Below are 21655 nucleotides of genomic sequence, written 5' to 3' on the forward strand. Positions count from 1 at the left end.
CCCAGGAGACAGGGAAAGGCAGATATTAATTGTGCCCAACCTCTAGAAGGGGAAAGTAGGACTCGGGTTATAACGACTTGTCTGAGGACCCACAGCAAGGCAATGGCACTCTGTCTACAGGCCAGCCCTCCTAACTTCCAAGCTCCTTCCATTAGACCTTGCTGCCTTCCTTACAATGGTGAATTTTGTTGAATTTACTCCAAGTGTTCAGGGTTTTGAGGGGCAAAAAGTACAAGAATGCACACTGCAAGAGTCAAGCCCGGGCTCTTTCCACTGAGCCACGATGCTTCACAATTTCATCCACACAGAGTCCCCAGGAGACAGGGAAAGGCAGATATTAATTGTGCCCAACCTCTAGAAGGGGAAAGTAGGACTCGGGTTATAACGACTTGTCTGAGGACCCACAGCAAGGCAATGGCACTCTGTCTACAGGCCAGCCCTCCTAACTTCCAAGCTCCTTCCATTAGACCTTGCTGCCTTCCTTACAATGGTGAATTTTGTTGAATTTACTCCAAGTGTTCAGGTTTTTGAGGGGCGAAAAATACAAGAATGCACACTGCAAGAGTAACCAAACACGGGATGAGCCCACCCCCTTTCCCCTAAGGTGAAAGACAGGTGGGCTTAATCGATTAGGTAAATGTTATCACTCTGTTCAGATTCATGCAAATCTGAAATGCTTTGTGCTCCCATGTTATTGTATGCAAATCAAAGTGGGATGATCAACTATCAAATCAAATCAAACACACCCTGTTTGTGGAGGAAGGGGGACACCTAGGACTCCATACCCAGTTCTTTCCCTCCCCCAAGAAGGGTCAGAGAAGGTGGAGAGAGGGCAGTCCATCGGGTGGGATGAGGTGTGCCCTGTACTGCTTGGGCTGTTTTTATTTTTAACGGCATTTTTAAGCGCTTACTATGTGCAAAGCACTGTTCCAAGCGCTGAGGGGGGGTACAAGGTGATCAGGTTGTCCCACGTGGGGCTCACAGTCTTCAACCCCATTTGACAGATGAAGGAACTGAGGCTCCGAGAAGTTAAGTGACTTGCTTAAGGTCACCCAGCAGACATGTGGCGGAGCCAGGATTCGAACCCCTGACCCCTGACTCCAAAGCCCGGGCTCTTGCCACTGAGCCACGCTGCTTCTGTTCTGTGCACGCACACTGGAGAAGCATTTCTGAACACACACAGACACATATTGTGAATCCTGGGCCACTTCAAATGCATCCAGTCCTAGTCTCCTTCCTTTGTAGCCCAAAAGACCCTCCCAGTCTTTCCCAAGGAAGCCCGTGCCCATGCCAAACAAAAGCAGGAGGAAAACTAGGGAAGGCAGTAGCAGCAGTGGGACACATATTTATTACTCTATTTATTTATTTTACTTGTACATATCTATTCTATTTACTTTATTTTGTTAGTATGTTTGGTTTTGTTCTCTGTCTCCCCCTTTTAGACTGTGAGCCCACTGTTGGGTAGGGACTGTCTCTCTATGTTGCCAATTTGTACTTCCCAAGCGCTTAGTACAGTGCTCTGCACATAGTAGCGCTCAATAAATACGATTGATGATGATGATGATGACACGCAGCCCGTCCTTCTCAGTTTCCTTTGCTGTCACAGTCCTCCTCGCCCCTCTTTTAAAAAGCGGCGGGTGCTTAGAACAGTGCTTTGCACATGGTAAGTGCTTAATAAATGCCCATTACTATTCTCCGTGCCTCAGGTTCCTCATCTGTAAAATGGGAAGGTATCCCCATTGTATCCCCCCAGTGCTTAGAACTGTTACATAGTAAGCGCTTAATAAATCCCATCATTATTATCATCACAATTGTGGGTGTCCCACAAGTCTCCTTTCCCTCCAATCAATCAATCGTATTTATTGAGCGCTTACTATGTGCAGAGCACTGTACTAAGCGCCCTCCATTCATACTCTGACAGTTCATGGGCTCAGTTTCCCACCAACTAAATATTCATTCATTCAACAGTATTTATTTACCACTTACTGTGTGCAGAGCTCTTGGGAAAGTACAATGAGCCCGCTGTTGGATAGGGACTATCTCTATATGTTGCCAATTTGTACTTCCCAAGCGCTTAGTACAGTGCTCTGCACACATTTAGCGCTCAATAAATACGATTGAATGAATGAATGAACAGACTCATTCCCTGCCCTCGACAAGCTTAGAGGCTAGAAGTTGGAGTCTCACAACTATCATGGCCTAGTGGAAAGAGCACGGGCCTGGGAAGCAGAAAACCCGGGTTGTAATCCCAGCTCTACCAATTACTTGTTGTGTGACCTTGGGCAAGTCACTTCACTTCTCTATGCCTCAGTTCTCCTGTTCTTCCTCCTGCTTACACTGTGAGCCCCATCTGGGACAGGATAACCCAATTAACTTGTATCTACCCCAGAGCTTAGAACAGTGTTTGACACATAGTTAGCCCTTCAATACCCTAAAAAAAGTTAGCCCCCTCACTCCTGACCTCTCATAATAATAATAATAATGTTGGTATTAAGCGGTTACTATGTGCAAAGCACTGTTCTAAGCGCTGGGGTAGATACCCTTGTACCCACGCTCTCATCCGCTTAGTACAGTGCTCTGCACACAGTAAGCGCTCCATAAATACGACTGAATAAATGAGTGAATCTGACCTCATACCTCCTGAACACTTCTGTGTGAATGACCCCTCCAACACTTTCAAGCAGCGTGGCCCAGTGGAAAGGGCCTGGGCTTGGGAGCCAGAGGTCATGGGTTCTAATCCCGGCTCCGCCACTTGTCTGCTGTGTGACTTTGGGCAAGTCACTTAACTTCTCTGGGCTTCAGTTCCCTCACCTGTAAAATGGGGATTAAGACTGTGAGCCTCTCGTGGAACACCCTACTCACCTTGTATCCCCCCCAGCGCTTAGAATAGTGCTTTGCACATAGTAAGCGCTTAACAAATACCACCATTATTATTATTATTTCAACTTATCGTGGCAAAAACTGAACTACTCGTCCTCCTTCTACACCTACACGTCCGTCCTCTCGCCTTTTCCCCGCTACGAGTGATAACCGCCACCATCCTCCCTGTTCGACAAGCCATCCGCTGCGGGTTAGCGGGAGGAAGGAGGGAGCCCGCCCCAGGCTCACCGACAAAGAGGAACCGCACTCAGGACGGCTCGGGACGTCGTCCGCCTCCCGGCTCCAGAACTTCCATGTCGGAATTCTGAACGGGAGGGGTGGACGAGAGAAATGGTGCCAGGGAGAGCTGGCGATCGAATGGCGCCTCTGACTCAGGGGAGGCCTAAAAAGGATTTCCCTCCTCGGTTAACTGTGCCAACAAGAGGAAGGGAAATTGCAGTCTGTCTCCTCTCCACCCTTCACTCGGGCAGAGGTGCTGGGTGAATACCCATCCCGTGCTTACGGAATGCTTATTAAGTGCTTGGGAGAATGCAACAGAGTTAGCAGACAGGATCCCTTGTCCTCAAGGAGCTTACAATCTAGCAGGAGACACAAATCCTAAAATAAGGTACCGGTAGGAGGTAGAAACAGAGTGTAATGATGCATAGGGGTGATGTAGAAGGTTAAGAAAACAAGTGCTTAGATGAAGTGGACCTTTTGGAGTAGCAATTGGGGGGATATGTAGGATAGGGAGATGAAAGTAGCCACATGGGGAGGGAAATCCACAGCGGGTTGCCTACCTGGATTTGGATGTAGACGCTTCTCGATCCTTCTTCAGTGGTGAAAAGATGTAAATTTTGGTTAGGAAGTCCAGGGCACAGGAAACTGGGCATGGGGCTACTTATAGCTCGGGAAGATTTGCCTCCCTGGACCGAGCCAGGGCAAAGATTTACGAACTGCCACGCTACGCCACCTTTGGAGAACTCCAATTCCATTTACATACCTTTATGCTACCATTTGGGGGCCAAAAAAACAAAAAAAAAAAACAGCAGAAAAATAGGGGGAAGACAAATGACTACTCTTGAAATGTATTTTTTAAAATATTTTCTTTTTTTTTGCCAACTTTGGAAAATTCAGTTCTAAACGAGATTACTGAGCTCATACCAGGAAGGTATGTATGAAGTGGCCAAGCCCTCAGTCAAGGAGGCAGGGCTACTTCAGGAAGTCAGCGCTCACTCAAGAATCTATTTTAACATTTTTTTACATTTAACTCAGAGAGCAGAAATGAAGGCAGCGAACTGAATTGCTTAGAAGGCTGTATTGTTCTCTCTCCTCCAGAAGGTTCCCTCCCCCACAACACCCCCTAAAAACGGAATGGTGTGTGTGTGTGTGTGTGTGTGTGTGTGTGTATGCGCGCGTGCGTGCTTTCAGAAAAGGAGAGGAAGGGGAAAATTTTGTGGAAGAAGAAAACAGTAATACAGCGTTAGGCACGGGGGGGGGGGGGGGGCGTCTTTAGGTTTAAACATGAATTCCTACCTCCCACTGCAAGTGAGGCGGGATATTTCTGATCTGAAGTTTCCGACTCCTGCAGATGAATTAAAGAAAAGAGTTAAGGAAAAAAAAAAAAACAAAAGAAGATACCAACAGCAAACATGGACATTTGAAAATTATACAGTGTCAGTCACCATAAGATTTTACCGCCTCTGAAATTGGAGTCAAATGTTCATGAATTTTTTTTTTAAAAAGCCAATGTGGGAAAGAATTAAAGCCCTTTTAAATTCAGTGTTACTGAACTGTTACGATGTTTTAAAAAATATTTTAAATTTGTGGTTTTCATGAAAGCATTTTCAGTTACAAAAAAAACACAAACCTTAATTTAAGCTTTTGATCATAAAGGTGAAACTCCCCGGTTTTCAAAAGCACAAAGACCAAGACACTACCCAATCATCTTTCTCCCAAGAGAAAACGTGGGTGCTACATTAACTATGTTACAAGTCCGAACAAACTGCCACACACATACTTAACTCCTGAAAAAGGTTTGTTAATAATCAAACACAAGTAACGAAACCACACACAACCAACAGATGAGATTTTTAACAGTTGGATTCTCCGCAAAATCATTATTTCATTCAATCATATTTATCGAGCGCTTACTGTGGGCACAGCACTGTACTAAGCGCTCGGGAAGTACAAGTCGGCAACATATAGACACGGTCCCTACCCAACAACGGGCTCGCAGTCTTCCTTGTGTTACTACATCATTTCCAGGAGTTGATATTTCATTTCAGTTATTTTGTAAATAAAATATTTACAAATATTTTACTACATCATTTGTAGTGTTACTACGTCATTTCCAGGAGTTTATATTTCATTTCAGTTATTTTGTAAATAAAATATTTACTCTGAAGGCCTCCGGAAGAGACCAGTAGTGTTCAGCCTAGGTTTACAGCCTCCTCCTTTGTCATTTCCCTCAAAGCAGAACAAATAAATGCCAGAGATGCCACAATGCCCTAGGGATTTTAAAGAACGTGTATGTTAACCAAGCTCCAATTATACACAGGTAGTGAATGTGTGTGGGGAGTTTGAGGAGGGCGGGAAAAGGAAGGGAGGGAGAAGAGGGAGAGGGAGGGAGAGAAGAGGGAGAGAGGGAAAAGAGAGGAGAGGGAAGAGAAAGAAAAAGAGAGAGGGAGAAGAAGGAGGGGTCCAGAGAATAGTAAGGAAGGAGCACAGTTAAATTGTTTTAAAAGATCAAAACTAGTCTAACAAAAACATAGTATTCAGTGGTAATTGGAAAGGTGGCAAGGTACATGAATTAAGACCAAATCATCATCATCATCAATCGTATTTATTGAGCGCTTACTGTGCGCAGAGCACTGTACTAAGCGCTTGGGAAGTACAAGTTGGCAACACATAGAGACGGTCCCTACCCAACAGTGGGCTCACAGTCTAAAAATGTATTTTAAATGGTAGCAACAGAATGTTGCTGTTTTCTCAACCTCAAGAGGCTCACTTTCACGAAGGCCTAAAAATCTGAAAATGGTACTAACTATGATGAGGGGATTAGAGAGGTTTGCGGGGAGGAGGGATTGCTAAAACGGTTAGGAAAAGTTCACTTGGGAAGGAAGGAAGATTTAGTAAATGCGTTTAACGTTTGAGTGTCTTAATAAAGCAGCTCTGGGAGCACACCCTTTTATGGAAGCTCCGGTCCCAATTCACCCAATTCAAGTAAAACCCAAGTTGCATTTTAAAGCCACTGAGAAGCAGCAGGCCCGGGAATCAGAAACCCCGGTTTCTAACTCTGGCTCTGCCACTTGCCTGCTGTGAGACCGTAGGCAAGTCACTTCAGTTCTCTGTGCCTCAGTTTCCTCATCTGTAAAATGAAGTTTATAATAATAACAATAATAATGATGGCATTTATTAAGCACTGTTCTAAGCAATGGGGAGGTTGCAAGGTGATGAGGCTGTCCCACGGGGGGCTCACGGTCTTCATCCCCATTTTACAGATGAGGGAACTGAGGCCCAGAGAAGTTAAGTGACTTGCCCAAAGTCACACAGCTGACAAGTGGCGGAGCCAGGATTTGAACCCATGACCTCTGACTCCAAAGCCCGTGTTCTTTCCACTGAGCCATGCTGCTTCTCTAAGTACTATAAATACTAGTTCATCCTTTCTCCTAGACTGTGAACCCCACACAGGATGGGGAATGGGAACCCCACACAGGAGGGGGAATGGGTTCGACAGACTAACTTGTAAATGTCCCAGTGCTTAGCATGTAATAAACACTTAATACCAGAATGAACATTGCTATTACGAGAAGCAGCATGGCCTAGTGGCCTCGCACCCCTTGTTACGAGCCTCCCGCCTGAGGCCTCGCGCCCAGTCCTCCATCACCTTGCCCCCTCTTACCTCACCTCCCCACAGCACTTGCGTATATTGGTACATATTTATTACTCGATTTATTTTATCAATGATGTGTATACGGCTATATTCTATTTATAGCCATCTATTTACATCCAAATCTCCCCCCATCCCCCCCACCTTACCCCCTTCCCCTCCCCACAGAACCTGTATATATGTTTGTACAGATTTATTACTCTATTTATTTTACTTGTACATATTTACTATTCTATTTATTTTATTTTGTTAATATGCTTTGTTGTCTGTCTCCCCCTTCTAGACTGTGAGCCCACTGTTGGGCAGGGACCGTCTCTATATGTTGCCAACTTGTACTTCCCCAGCGCTTAGTACAGTGCTCTGCACACAGTAAGTGCTCAATAAATACGATTGAATGAATGAATGAATGGAGCACAGGCCACGGAGTCGGAAGGTCATGGGTGCTAATCCCAGCTCCGCCACTTGCCTGCTATGTGGCCTTAGGCAAGTCACTTTATTTCTCTGTGCCTCAGTTACCTTATTTGTAAAAGGGGGATTTAGACTGTGAGCCCCATGTGGGACAAAGACTGTGTCCAACCTGATTTGCTTATATTTCCCCCCAGTGCTTAGTACACGTCTCTGGCACATTCATTCATTTATTCGTATTTATTGAGCACTTACTGTGTGCAGAGCACTGTACTAAGCGCTTGGGAAGTACAAGTTGGCAACATATAGAGACAGTCCCTACCCAACAGTGGGCTCACAGTCTAAAAGGGGGAGACAGAGAACAAAACCAAACATACTAACAAAATAAAATAAATAGGATAAATATGTACAAATAAAATAGAGTAATAAATACATACAAACAGATATACATATATACAGGTGCTGTGGGGAGGGGAAGGAGGTAAGGCGGGGAGGATGGGGAGGGGGAGGAGGGGGAGAGGAAGGAGGGGGCTCAGTCATAGTCAGCCCTTAACAAATACCATCAGTATTATTATTATTATCATCTTGCCTTAGTATGTTTGGTTTTGTTCTCTGTCTCCCCCGTTTAGACTGTGAACCCACTGTTGGGTAGGGACTGTCTATACGTTGCCAACTTGGACTTCCCAAGCGCTTAGTACAGTGCTCTGCACACAGTAAGCGCTCAATAAATACGATTGATTGATTGACTGATTGATCAGGACCTATCTGCTGCGGACTAAAAGTTCCTGCGGGCAGGGATCACCTCTACCAACTCTGTTACACTGCATTTTCCCCAAGTACTTGGGATAGTGCCCTGCACACAGTAAGTACTCAGATACCAGCCAGTCACTCATATTTATTGAGTGCTTACTATGAGCAGAGCACTGTACTAAGCACTTGGGAGAATATAATATAACAATAAACGGCTTCCCTGCCCATAATGAGCTTACAGTCTAGAGGTGGAGACAGATATTAATACAAATAAATACCACTGATGGATTGACTGACTGCGTGATCTGCTCAAAGTTTGAGTGTCAGGGTCTGCCCTATCCTGCAGCTCTGAGGGCCTCCCAGTTATGTCCACCCTGCTGAAGAAGCATGGCCGAGTGGATAATAATAATAATAATAATAATAATAATAATGGCATTTGTTAAGCGCTTACTATGTGCAAAGCACTGTTCTAAGCGCTGGGGGGGATACAAAGTGATCAGGTTGTCCCACGAGGGGCTCACAGTCTTAATCCCCATTTTACAGATGAGATAACAGGCTCAGAGAAGTTAAGTGACTTGCCCAAGATCACACAGCAGACGAGTGGCGGAGCCGGGATTCGAACCCATGGCCTCTGACTCCAAAGCCCGTGCTCTTTCCACTGAGCCACGCTGGATAGAGCATGGCCCTGGAAGTTGGAAGGATCTGCACTCTAATCCCGGCTCCACCACGTGTCTGCTGTGTGACTTCGGGCAAGTCACTTCATTTCCCTTTGCCTCAGTTAGCTCATCTGTAAAATGGGGATTAAGACTGTGAGCCCCACGTGGGACAGGGACCGTGTCTAACCCGATCTGCTTGTCTCCACCCCAGTGTAAGAACAACGCTTGGCACTTAGTAAACTCTTAAATACCACAATTATGATGATGTTGATTATTATTATGGCTACTTACTTTATGGGGTCTTACGTTGGTTTATGGCTTATTCGAGAGAGCATGGGCCTGGGAATCAGAAGGACTTGGGTTCTAGTCCCGGTTCCGCCATCTGTCTGCTGGGTGACCTTGGCCAAATCACTTCCCTTCTCTGTGCCTCAGTTACCTCATCTCTCAAATGAGGATTAAGACTGTGAGCCCCACGTGGGACCTGTACTGTTTCCATCAACATCATCATCATCATCATCATCAATCGTATTTATTGAGCGCTTACTATGTGCCCAGCACTGTACTAAGCGCTTGGGAAGTACAAATTGGCAACACATAGAGACAGTCCCTACCCAGCGGTGGGCTCACAGTCTAAAAGGGGGAGACAGAGAACAAAACCAAACACACCAACAAAATAAAATAAATAGGGTACATATGTACAAGTAAAATAAATAAATAGAGTAATAAATATTTCCAAACTTGTATTTACCCCAGCGCATAGTACAATGCCTCACATTGAACCAGAAAGCAAAGCAAAGACTTGTTCTGAGCAAAGTAAATCAGTTGCTACGGGAAAAACCCACTCCCATATGTGATGGGGGATAGAGGTTTGAAGTGCCTAATTTCATCTCACCCCTTCTAGTCTGTGAGTTCACTGTGGGCCAGGACTGTCTCTCTTTGTTGCTGAATTGCATGTTCCAAGCGCTTAGTACAGTGCTCTGCACACAGTAAGTGCTTAATAAATACAACTGAATGAATGAATGAATCTAAGCAGCTCCCTATCTGATCGTGTGAATGGAGGCCCTCTGTTGCTGAGATTTTCTCCTATTATATCATCATCATCATCAATCGTATTTATTGAGCACTTACTGTGTGCAGAGCACTGTACTAAGCGCTTGGGAAGTACTAATTGGCAACATTTAGAGACAGTCCCTACCCAACAGTGGGCTCACAGTCTAATGAAATGAAATGTCATTCCTAAAAGTTTAGTTCAGAGTTACAAAACCGGTTTTTGGATGCATGAAATATTTGTTACTGTTTCAACCATAAAGCACCTGCAAAAAAAAAAAAAATCCAGTTTTGAGAGCATAAGCCCACCTCATGCTATTTCCCTAATTAAAATAAGATCATTTGTCTCAATTTGCAGTTACATTTTCTAGTCTTTCTCCAATAAAATAGCACCCCACATTCAAGAGAGTGGGTCGCCTCTGCCTTGTTTGGAGAGTACTGACAGGATATCTGAGGTAGTTGTGAAAGACTATTAGGCATCAGTCAATCATACTTACTGAGTGCAGTATTCTCTTGGGAGAGTGCAAAATAGAATTAGTGAACACATTCCCTGCCCACAAAGAGCTTACAATCTAGAGGGGAGACAGGCATCGATATAAGTAATACGCATCTTCAAATTATGGTGGAAAATAATAAAGGAGATAAATCCTGGACCTTGAAGCTACTTACCTTTTAAGTTTCTCATTCCCTAAGCATTATTGGTTATCCAATGCTCTTAGTCATTAACTATTTTCCCAAAATTCCTGAGCTTCCTTTCAGCCTTTAGATTTTTAAGTCTTCCCCCAGTGGACTCAACCCAGGTCAAAATCCAGAGAGGACATAGATCAATGTCAATTCACTCTTCTGTGCCTCAGTTCCCTCATCTGCAAAATAGGGACTCGATACCTGTTGTACCAGGCTGTGGGCCGTACATGGGAGCTCTGACACCCTCCCACTGTTGGGTAGGGACTGTCTCTATATGTTGCCAATGTGTACTTCCCAAGCGCTTAGTACAGTGCTCTGCACACAGTAAGCGCTCAATAAATACGATTGATGATGATGATGACTTGCTCCCTTTACTCATCCCCACTCCCAGCCCTCAGGACTTATGTCCATGTCTGTAATTTATTTATTTATATTAATGTCTGTCTCCCCCTTTAGCCTGTAAACTCACTGTGGGCAGGGAATCTGCCTGTTCTATGTTATATTGTACTCTCCCAAGCGCTTAGTACAGTGCTCTACACTAAGTAAGCACTCAATAAATATGACTAGACCGACTGATTTTGTCTGCCCTGCCCTCCCTTCTTCCACACATCCAACTGACCTTCCTCCCCAGGCAAAACCAGAGAATAAGCAGAGTTAGTCCCACCCCTGCTGCTCAAGAACAGGATTAATTCATGTAAGATTCACCTCCTTAGTCCATCTGCCTGCCCTTATTAGAAATATTAGTTTTTTATGGTATTTGTTACGTACTTACAACGTGCCAGGCACTGTTTTAAGTCCTGGGGTAGATATAAAGTAATCAGTTTGGACACAGTCCATGTCCCACATGGGACTCATGGTCTTAATCCCTATTTTACAGATGAAGTAACAAGCAGAGAGAAGTAAAATGAGTTGCCCAAGGTCACACAGCAGACAAGTGGTGGCACCGGGACTGGAAACCAGGTCCTTCTGATACCCGGATCCATACTCTATCCACTCGGCGATGCTGCATCAGTGAAATCAAAGTGAAATATCAGAAAGCAACCAAGTGTTTAGGAGGAAGAACACAGAACCTACAATCTGGAAAATCCATTCAAATTTCCAGGAGTTAAAGATATTCCTTTTGATCCTAACATTCTGGAAATGTTATCTTCTCCCATTCCACCACACCCAAAAAATATTACTAACACACACACACACACCACACACACACACACCCGTAGCAAACCTAAAGCGTTATGGCTAAAGAAAATCAGAGAGGTTTATTTACTATTTAAATCAAATTTTCACTGTCAAGTGAGTAGGTACCTAAAAGTATGTCACTAAAATACCTAAATGACATTTCTTCCTTGGAAACTATACCATTCACCAAGAAGAAATAAAGTAGCCTACGAGTAACTAATGTGTTATTCAGGCACATTTCAAAACATTACCTATTATTCATATTTCACCCGCCCCTACTGTTACAGTCTATCTTGTTTCCATTCCTGCTCTTAACTGAGAAAGCCCACCTTTCTAATCGGACTTCCCCAATTGTTTAGAAAATGATACTGTATGTTGTTCACTCTCACTCAAAGGCGTTTTATATGTTGTTGCTATTGGAAAAAATACCTCTAGAAAAAAATGAATCTAGTGTATCAAATCAACAGTGACTACTTTCTCAAACAAGTTTACCCTTCCCACTGAGTACTTAAATCAACTGTGTTCAAACCGTCCATTTTCACTGACCATTTGACCAACACAAGAAGTCCTACCCAATTTTAATGGAAGGAACCTCAGCAGCTCCCTGCTGGGGCCAGGAAGAGGATCCGGATCATGGATCGTGGTCGGTCTGGATCATTCACCAGTACGGCAGAGCCATGCTGGGGCAGCTGAGGCCAATCATAGCCAGAGCAAGTCTTCCTTTAGGGTTAATATTGAGAGGATAATATGAAGGAAAAATAAAAAAAAAAAGACACCACCCCCCTCCGCCCCACCAGGGACACACCTCCCCTTCATCCCTGCCTATCCCTGTACTTCCCAAGTGCTTACTACAGTGCCTGCACACAGTAAGCGCTCAACAAATAAGACTGAATGAATGAATGAATGAACATATTGGGTCTTCTACATTACTGAGCTCTGACCTTCCTCTCCAACCCGTCTCTCCCTATGCCAGCCTGCACTACCACAACTACTGGCATGTGGCATTAAAAAAAAAAAATTCTTCCTCAAAAATCAGGGAATGGGGAAATTACTCAGTGGTAGCATTTATACAGGTAAATCAATCGTATTTATTGAGCGCTTAGAATCAATCAATCGTATTTATTGAGCGCTTACTGTGTGCGGAGCACTGTACTAAGCACTTGGGAAGTACAAGCTGGCAACATATAGAGACGGTCCTTACCCAACAGTGGGCTCACAGTCTAGAAGGGGGAGACAGAGAACAAAACCAAACATACTAACACAATAAAATAAATAGAATAGATAGGTACATGTAAAATAAATAGAGTAATAAATATGTACAAACATATATACATATATACAGGTGCTGTGGGGAAGGGATAGATATGATATCATATCGTAAATATGATAGATTAAATATCTCCACCCTAAATACATATGTCATCAGTTCAAAGCGGATTCTCAGATAAACACTTTTGAAGGTAAGAGAATATACAAAAAATTTTGAAAAATGGAAAAAGTAAAATTGCCCCATTCCTAACTAGTGCTCCAATAATTTTGGGTGAATCCTAATACATAATGTGTTCAGAGAAGTAAGAGAACCTAAAATGCTTTCTACGCTATTTGGTTTGTCTGGTTACACTATGGCATGATTCTTGTAATATTAGCTGTTCAATTTCACTTTTCATTCATTCATTCAATCGTATTCATTCATTCGTTCATTCAATCGTATTTATTGAGCACTTACTGTGTGCTAAGCGCTTGGGAAGTATAAGTTGGCAAAATATAGAGACAGTCCCTACCCAACAGCGGGCTCACAGTCTAGAAGGGGGAGACAGACAACAAAACAAAACATATTAACAAAATAAAATAGAATATGTACAAGTAAAATAAGGTAATAAATATGTACAAACATATATACATATATACAGGTGCTGTGGGGAGGGGGAGGAGGAGGAGAGGAAGGAGGGGGGCTTCCTCCTTCCAATTCCTTTTCCAGACCGAAAAAACTCAAATACCAGTTATGTATTATGTAGGCAAATCAGTCAATCGTATTTATTGAGCATTTACTGTGTGCAGAGCACTGTACAAGCTTGAGAGACTACATTATAACAACAGACACTTTCCCTGCCCACAGTGAGTTTACAGTCTAGACGGGGAGACATACATTAATGTAAATAAATTATAGATATGTACCTAAGTGCTGTGGGACTGGGAAGGGGGATGAATAAAGGAATCAAGTCAGGGCGGCACAGAAGGGACTGGAAGAAAAGGAAAATACGGCTTAGTCAGGGAAGGCCTCTTGGAGGAGATGTGCCTTCAAGAAGGCTTTCAAGGTGGGAGAGCAACTGTTTGTGGTATGAGGGAGGGAGGGAGGGTGTTCCAGGTCAGAGGCAGGACCGTGGGCGAGAGGTCAATGGTGAAATATCATCATCATCAATCGTATTTATTGAGCGCTTACTGTGTGCACAGCACTGTACTAAGCGCTTGGGAAGTACAAATTGGCAACATATAGAGACAGTCCCTACCCAACAGTGGGCTCACAGTCTAAGAGCTCACAGTCTAAAAGATAGACAAGATCGAGGTACAGTGAGGTGGTTAGCATTAGAGAAGCCAAGTGTGTGGGTAGGAGAGTAACAGAGTGAGGTAGGAGGGGGCAACAATAATGATGGCATTTGTTCAGGGCTTACTATCTGCAAAGCACCGTTCTAAGCTCTGGGAGGGATACAAGGTGATCAGGTTGTCCCATACGGGCTCACAGTCTTAATCCCCATTTTACAGATGAGGTAACAGGCTCAGAGAAGTTACGTTACTTGCCCAAGATCGCACAGCAGACATGTGGCAGAGCCAGGATTAGAACCCATGACCTCTGACTCCCAAGCCCGGGCTCTTTCCACTGAGCCACGCTGCTTCTCTACGCGATTGAGTGCTTCAGAGCTGGTGATAAGAAGTTTCAGTTCGATGAAGAGGTGGATGGGCAAACACTGGAGGTTCTTGAGAAGTGGGGAAAAATGGGCTGAATATTTCTGTAGAATCAATCGTATTTATTGAGCGCTTACTGTGTGCAGGCGCTTACTGAGGGAAGGCCTCCTGGAGGAGATGTGCCTTCAAGAAGGCTTTCAAGGTGGGAGAGCAACTGTTTGTGGTATGAGGGAGGGAGGGAGGGTGTTCCAGGTCAGAGGCAGGACCGTGGGCGAGAGGTCAATGGTGAAATATCATCATCATCAATCGTATTTATTGAGCGCTTACTGTGTGCAGAGCACTGTACTAAGCGCTTGGGAAGTACAAGTCGGCAACACATAGAGACAGTCCCTACCCAAAAATGATCCGGGCAACAGAGTGGTGTATGGACTGGAGAGGGGAGAGACAGTAGGCAGGTGGTGAATAAGGAGGCTGTTGCAGTGATCAAGGCAGGTTAGGATAAGTGCTTGAACTAATGCGGCAGCAGTTTGGAAGGAGTGGTAAGGGCAGATTTTGGCGATGTGAGACGGGAAGAATGGTGGTGTCGTCTACAGGGATGGGAAAGCCAGGGGAAGGACAGGGTTTGGGTGGGAAGATTCTGTTTTAATATCAATAAAGTGGTTCACAAGGAAATAAGTCAGCATTGAACGAATCCTTATTTGGAAACAGAATTAACCCCACAATCATATAGGTCAACAACTCTCCTAGCAACAATGGGTAGCTGAACTTCAAATGATTCAAACTCCCTAAATAAAAATGGAAGACTTGTCAACTGTCTTGATCTAGGCAGAGTAATCCTTAATAAAGGGGTTATTTTAAAACTATAGATAGCCTATAAAAACAGTGACTCACACCTGACTCATGACAAAGTACTATGAACACCCCCACCTCTATATCCCTTTTACTTTCCTCTGGATTTCATGCTCTTTTTTCCCCTCCTGAAACTCATCTGAGGTGCCTGATGAGCTCCTTTAAAACCCAATGGTCTCTGCTCTACTCTTGCTTGACCTATCATCTGCTGCCTTGGGGTCAACCATTCTTCATCATCTCGAAAAATCAATGAATCAATAATATTTCTTGAGCACTGACTGTGAGCAGAGCACTGCACTAAGCATTTGGGGGAATACAATACAAAGGAGTTGGGAGGTACAATCCCTGCTCACGAGGAGCTTAAGATCTTCAAGGGGAGAAACTCAAAATGCTTTTGAGCCTTATAATGTTCTTTTTCACCTCAAACCGCTCTGACTTCCAACTCCTGCTTCCTTTGTTGGCTTTTTTTCCTCTTCCTCTCCCCACCCTCACCCCCAACACAGAATTTTGGTGTCCATTAAAGCTCGGTCCACGCTTTTCCTCACCAAGAGATTTCAACTGCCCCGCCGGCAACCACCAGCTTCAATCATGATTTCTATGTTCATGGAAGCAGCGCCTGGTAGTCAGAAGACCTGGGTTCTAATCCTGGTTCCTCCCTTAACCTATGTGACCTTGGGCAAGTCACAACTTCTCTGGGCCTCAATTTCCTCACCTGTAAAATGGAGTTTCAATACCTGTTCTCCTTCCTATTGAGTCTGTGAGCCCCATGTGGAACAAGGACTGTGTCCGGCAAACTATGTGCTTGGCACATAGTAAGCACTTAAATACCACCACTATTATTATGACTCTTGGTCTCTTATGTTCTCTCCAGCTTTACAGGTATTTACTTCTGTCTTTGGGAGGGCTTTTTGAGATGGTCTTTTGCCATCTCAAATTTATCAAAGGCCGAACGTCTTATCGCCATCCGAAACTGCCCCTCTTCAGTGCCAATACCATCACCCTCCTCCCAGAAGGATAATTAAAAATCACCTTTGGACTCCTCTCCTTTGTTCATCCAAACTATTACCAGATCCTATCAACCCTTTCTCAGGAGCACTACAAAGTCCCACCTCTTTCTCTCCACTGTACTAAAATGATCCTAATTATTCCTGGACTGGATTACTGTAAAAAGCTAGCACCGGTCTCTTTGCTTTACCTTACTATAATGAAGCAACAACCCTTTGTCCTCAATCAATCCAATCACGTGACTCCCCTTTTAAAAACTCTGATTTAAAATTCTGACCGTGGCCTTTTCACCAGATGGTTTCTCCTATCTTGCTGACCCTCTTCTCCCACTATAACCCAGCTCACACTCTTGTTGCCCACTGTGTGATCTTGGGCAAGTCGCTTCACTGTGCCTCGGTTTCCCCAACTGTAAAAAGGGGATGAAATACCTGTTTCCCTCCTACTTCGACTGGGAGCCCCACATGGTACAGGGACTGTGCCCAAACTGATTTATTTGTATCTACTACAGCGCTTAAGTGCTTGACGCACAGTAGTAGTAATATTAATACTGGTACCTGTTAAGCGCCTACTTTTGGCTAAGGACTGAGGTAGATACCAGTTACTCAGGTCAGATAGAGTCTATTCCACCTTGGGCTCACAGTCTTGATCCCCATTTTACAGATGAGGTAACTGAGGCCCAGAAGTTACGTGACTTGCCCAAGGTCACACAGCAGAGAAGTGACTGAGTCGGGAATAGAACCCAGGTTCTTCCGACTCCTGGGCCCATGCTCTATCCACTAAACCACACTGTCTCTCTTAGGTAAGCACTTAAATACAATAATAACAATAATAATAATAATAATAATAATAATAATATCTGCAGGGCGGCCACCCCCACCAGTCGTCCTCTGTTCTCCACTTTTTCCCTTGCCCAGAAGGCCTTCCTCCCTGCATCTCCCTACCTCCCTTCAAAATAACATTGAAAACCTTCCTCCGCACCAAGCCTTCCCAAATTCTCTCCGTACCCTGCCCACACCATTGACTCCAATTACTTCCTGCTTCCAGTTAATCCTGTAGGTGCATATACCTGCCATTTTGGAATGTTATTAATAATAATAATTTTGGTATTTGTTAAGCGCTTACTATGCACCAAGCTCTGTTCTAAGTGCTGGGGAAGTTACGAGCTAATCAGGTTGTCCCACGGGCTCACAGTCTTCATCCTCATTTTACAGATGCGGTAACTGAGGCACAGAGAAGTGCAGTGACTGGCCCAAAGTCACACAGTTGACAAGTGGCGCAGCTGGGATTTGAACCCACGACCTCTGTCTCCCAAACCCGGGCTCTTTCCACTGAGCCACGCTACTTCTCTATTACTAGACTATGGAATTTCAAAACCCCCGGAGTCCAAGTACCCTCCCTACATAGGAATTTGATGCTCACCCTAATTACAAGAGGGGTTAAAGGTGCTGTAGAATATTTTTATGCATCTAGTGAGAAACAGACTTGCTCTACAAAAAACTCACATATGGATGGACTCACTCATCAGCAGCATCACTGAACTCAGTGGGCAGCTATACACACTCAGTTTTCCCATTACTAGTATTTTCAAATCATTTACACATTATACATTATTTATTTATATTAATGTCCGTCTCCCCACACAGACTGTAAGCTCATGTCTACCAACTCTGCTGTACTGTATTCTCCCAAGCGCACACAGTAATCACTCAAGAAGTACCACTGATTGATGGATGGATGTTTTGGCTACTGCGTGATGTGGGCTTCTGACAATACGAACCTGCTCAGGTCACGTATGCCGCAAATTAACTGCTCTGCACATACGTGTCGTGTATGGATGAGTGACTATTGGAGCTCAAGTTTATCTTATGCCAGAGCTTAGCAAAAATGCAAGTCCTGCATTTTAGTAGGACTGCCATTTGAACTCTGTAGTTATCCCCTTACAACATAGTTTTATCTAATTGTATGCTAATCTTTCATCCTAACTAGATTGTACATTAAGAACTATAAACTGAATACCCTTCTTTCCTTTTTTTGCAAACCCCCAGAATTTAGTACAATGTTCAGTAGAAAACAGTGTTTTTATAGTGTCATTAAAGCAGTATTTTCAGTGACATTAATAACCGTGGTAACTGTTAAATGCTAGGTGCTGAGCACTATCCTAAGCTCTGGGTTAGATGCCAATACTCAAGTGTGCAACCTGATTATCTTACAGCTACCTCTGGGCATAGTACAGTGCTTGGCACATAAGTGCTTAAATACCAGTTATTATTATTATATCAGACAGTCCCTGTCCCGCAGAGGGAGAACAGGTATCCTATTTCCACTGTATAGATGAGGAAACTGAGGCACCTTGGGCAGTTAAGTGACTTGACCAAAGTCACACAACAGTCAAATAATTCATTCATTCAATCAGATTTATTGAGCACTTACTGTATGCAGACCACTGTACTAAGTGCTTGGGAAGTACAAGTTGGCAACACATGGAGACGGTCCCTACCCAACAACGGGTTCACAGTCTAGAAGGGGGAGACAGACAACAAAATAAAATGGTTAACAAAATAAAATAAATAGGTGGAGCCAAGATTAGAACACAGGTCCTCTGACTCCCAAGTCCACGATCGCTCCATGAGGTCTACTGATCGAAAGCTATTTTTGCAAGAGCATACGTATGCCCAAACAAGGTGAACACTGATGCCCTTTGGCAGGTGCCACAATTCAAAAATCCACCACGGATGCACTGGGATAGAGGGGAGGCCTCCCAGCTTTGGTTCACACACCTTTTGGAGGCGACCCCAAATCCCCATGACACTTCTGGAATTCCAGTAAATCCTGCCCCAGGCCCAGAAGATCCAAGTCAACCAGAGGAAGTTCCTATTAACTGACCATCACCGTTTGAGAGGCTACGGAGTACAAAACGCTGCACAAAGTGCTTGTGAATGGACCTAAGTAAAAGCCCCTGCCGTCGAGGAGCTTTCAATCTAATGGGGAAAAACGAGCTAACAAACCTATAACCCGCTCCCGAGCCTTTAACGGGAATGCTCTTAGAGAGGGCTTCAGTTAGCAGTTAAAACCTTGGATTGTAAACACACAGAAGGGCTTTCCAGGGTGGGAGGGAAAGAGGAAGAAGGGAGGAAGAAAAGAGAGAGAGGCAGCACTGCACAGACCATCTGGTGCAACACAAGGATTCAGGGAGCAGAGAGCAGGGAATCCATGGAATGTCTGATTCATGTTGCGGCCTCCCTCTCTGCACTCCCCAACTCTTCCCTGGTTCAATTCTTATGCTAAGTCCCCAACCCACCTCTTTTCCTCTCCCACTTGACTTCTTCCCTTAACCCCTGTAAAACAAAGAAATTGGCAGTCAGGGTGCCAGAAAGCTTTTGACTCGGGTCTTTGTATCCTCCCAAGAGCATCCTCCCAGACCAAACCGGGGAGGATGTCAGTGGTGCAGGGACTGTGTCTGATCTGATTATCTTGTATGTACCCTGGCGCTCAATACAGCACCTAATGCTCTAACTACACCAGCTTATAGACTTAAGAATGGACACACCATCCTACTCCTCAGAGGCAGGGAAATTTGCCTCAGAGTAGTGTATGGCAGTTGAATAAATGGAACCACACAGCGAAATCCCAACTGAAAAGTCTAGCTTCATTTATCTGAAGAAACAACAGTGACTGGGCTGGATAACTAATAACAATAGCAATAATATTTGTGAAGGGCTTACTGTGTGTCAAGCATTGTTCTTAGCACCGGGATAGGTACAAGCTAATCAGGTTGAACAGGTTGCCCCGGATGGGACAGGGGCTCACAGTCTTAATCCCCATTTTACAGATGAGGTAACTGAGGCACAGAAGTTACGTGACCGCTCAAGGTCCCAGCAGACGAGTGTCAAATACATTTGACAAGTATTAACATCATCAATCGTATTTATTGAGCGCTTACTGTGTGCAGGGCACTGTACTAAGCGCTTAGCACTATACTAACAGATATTATGTATTATGTACGGATATTATATTATATTATAATATTATATTACATACAGCTATGTACAGATAGTATGTATTAACAGATACCATAATCGAATTAAAAAATAAAAATGTGTAATGAAGAATTTTGTTGAACCTTCCTGAAGTTTGGGTAAAAAAAAAATATTGATCAATCCATATGGTTTCATTTAAATGGACCACCCTGTAAACAGAGCCTTAGTCAACTCAATTGTTTTTACTATAGAGGGAAGAGAAAAAAAGAAAAAACAGAGAACGCATTCATTTATAAATTCCAGTTGCCCTGCAAGACTGAGTGATTCTCTGGAATATCACCATGCAAGGGTTTTCTTTTTAAGTAGATACTAGCTAGGAATGCTCAAATGGAGAATTAAGAATAAAAAGAGCTCACAAAGGGCTATTAGATCCACATTTCTCTCTCCCTGCAGATGTTCTTTAAGAAGTTATTTTCCAACTTCCTCACTTGCTCTATCCCCTTCCTTCCTCATCACATTTGAAGGCATCCTTATCATGCGGCACTTTTAATGGTTTCAGGTCAGTGTCATGTGTCCCAAACAAGCCTTTCTGCTGCAAATTAAACCAAGCCCATATGCCCTCGTCCCACATTAGAACCATGCAAATAATGGATTTTGCTTTTGATGATTTTTAGCGACACCAAAAAGAAGAGTGAAAGCAGGGGAAACGCAAATAGATCTTTCTTTTCAGGAGCCAGAATACTAAAACCCTTGGCAGATTCAGGCAAGAATAGGCAAACAATACCAAATTTCGTTCATTCAATCAGTCGTATTTATTGAACACTTACTGTGTGCAGAGCACTGTACTAAGCATTTGGAAAGTACAGTTTGGCCACAGATAGAGACGATCCCTACCCAAAAAAGGACTCACAGTCTATAAGGGGGAGACGGACAACAAAACAAAACAAGTAGACAGGCATCAACAGCATAGTTTAAAACTAAAATTGAATTATCTCAACCTCTACCCCCTTCTTTTCCTGGGCTGCTTCAGGCTCTGCAAGTTTAAGGATTGTGTGAATCTAATACTGAGTTTCTTTACTCCAAGCTCATTGTAGGCAGGCAATGTGTCTGCTATACTGTTCTCTTGTACTCCCCCAAGCTCTCAGTACATTGCTCTCTACGCAGTGCTCGAATATGACTGATTGATCAATCATCTTCATCCAGAGAAAGCCTAAATTAAAAGAACAAAATCATATCTTCAAATGCCTAGAGAAGCTGAGAATATTAAAGTGTCTAAGCATTGAAGGCACTGAGGCGCCTTGCCCGTAAGTCTTCACCTTCAGTTGGCTGTGGTGACCGAATAGTTAGTGCTAGTAGGTAACTCTTCCAAGAAGAGGAAATTTCAGACACCTGACTTGTTCCCACATGCAAATTGGCATTCCACCTCACTAAGGAGCAACGGCTTCGGAAAG

General features: G+C 43.9%; 1 protein-coding gene across 1 annotated transcript in view; it reads right to left on the reverse strand.

Moving 5' to 3' along the window:
* IGF2BP3 (insulin like growth factor 2 mRNA binding protein 3) overlaps nt 1–21655 on the reverse strand; it is a 200545-nt gene that overhangs the window by 138671 nt on the left and 40219 nt on the right. The window contains exon 3 of the mRNA XM_038769399.1: nt 4396–4444. Coding sequence (XP_038625327.1) covers nt 4396–4444 — 49 coding nt within the window. The remainder of the gene's footprint in view (nt 1–4395; nt 4445–21655) is intronic.

This window comes from Tachyglossus aculeatus, chromosome 2 (genome assembly GCF_015852505.1).
Source record: "Tachyglossus aculeatus isolate mTacAcu1 chromosome 2, mTacAcu1.pri, whole genome shotgun sequence".
Taxonomy (NCBI): Eukaryota; Metazoa; Chordata; class Mammalia; order Monotremata; family Tachyglossidae; genus Tachyglossus; species Tachyglossus aculeatus.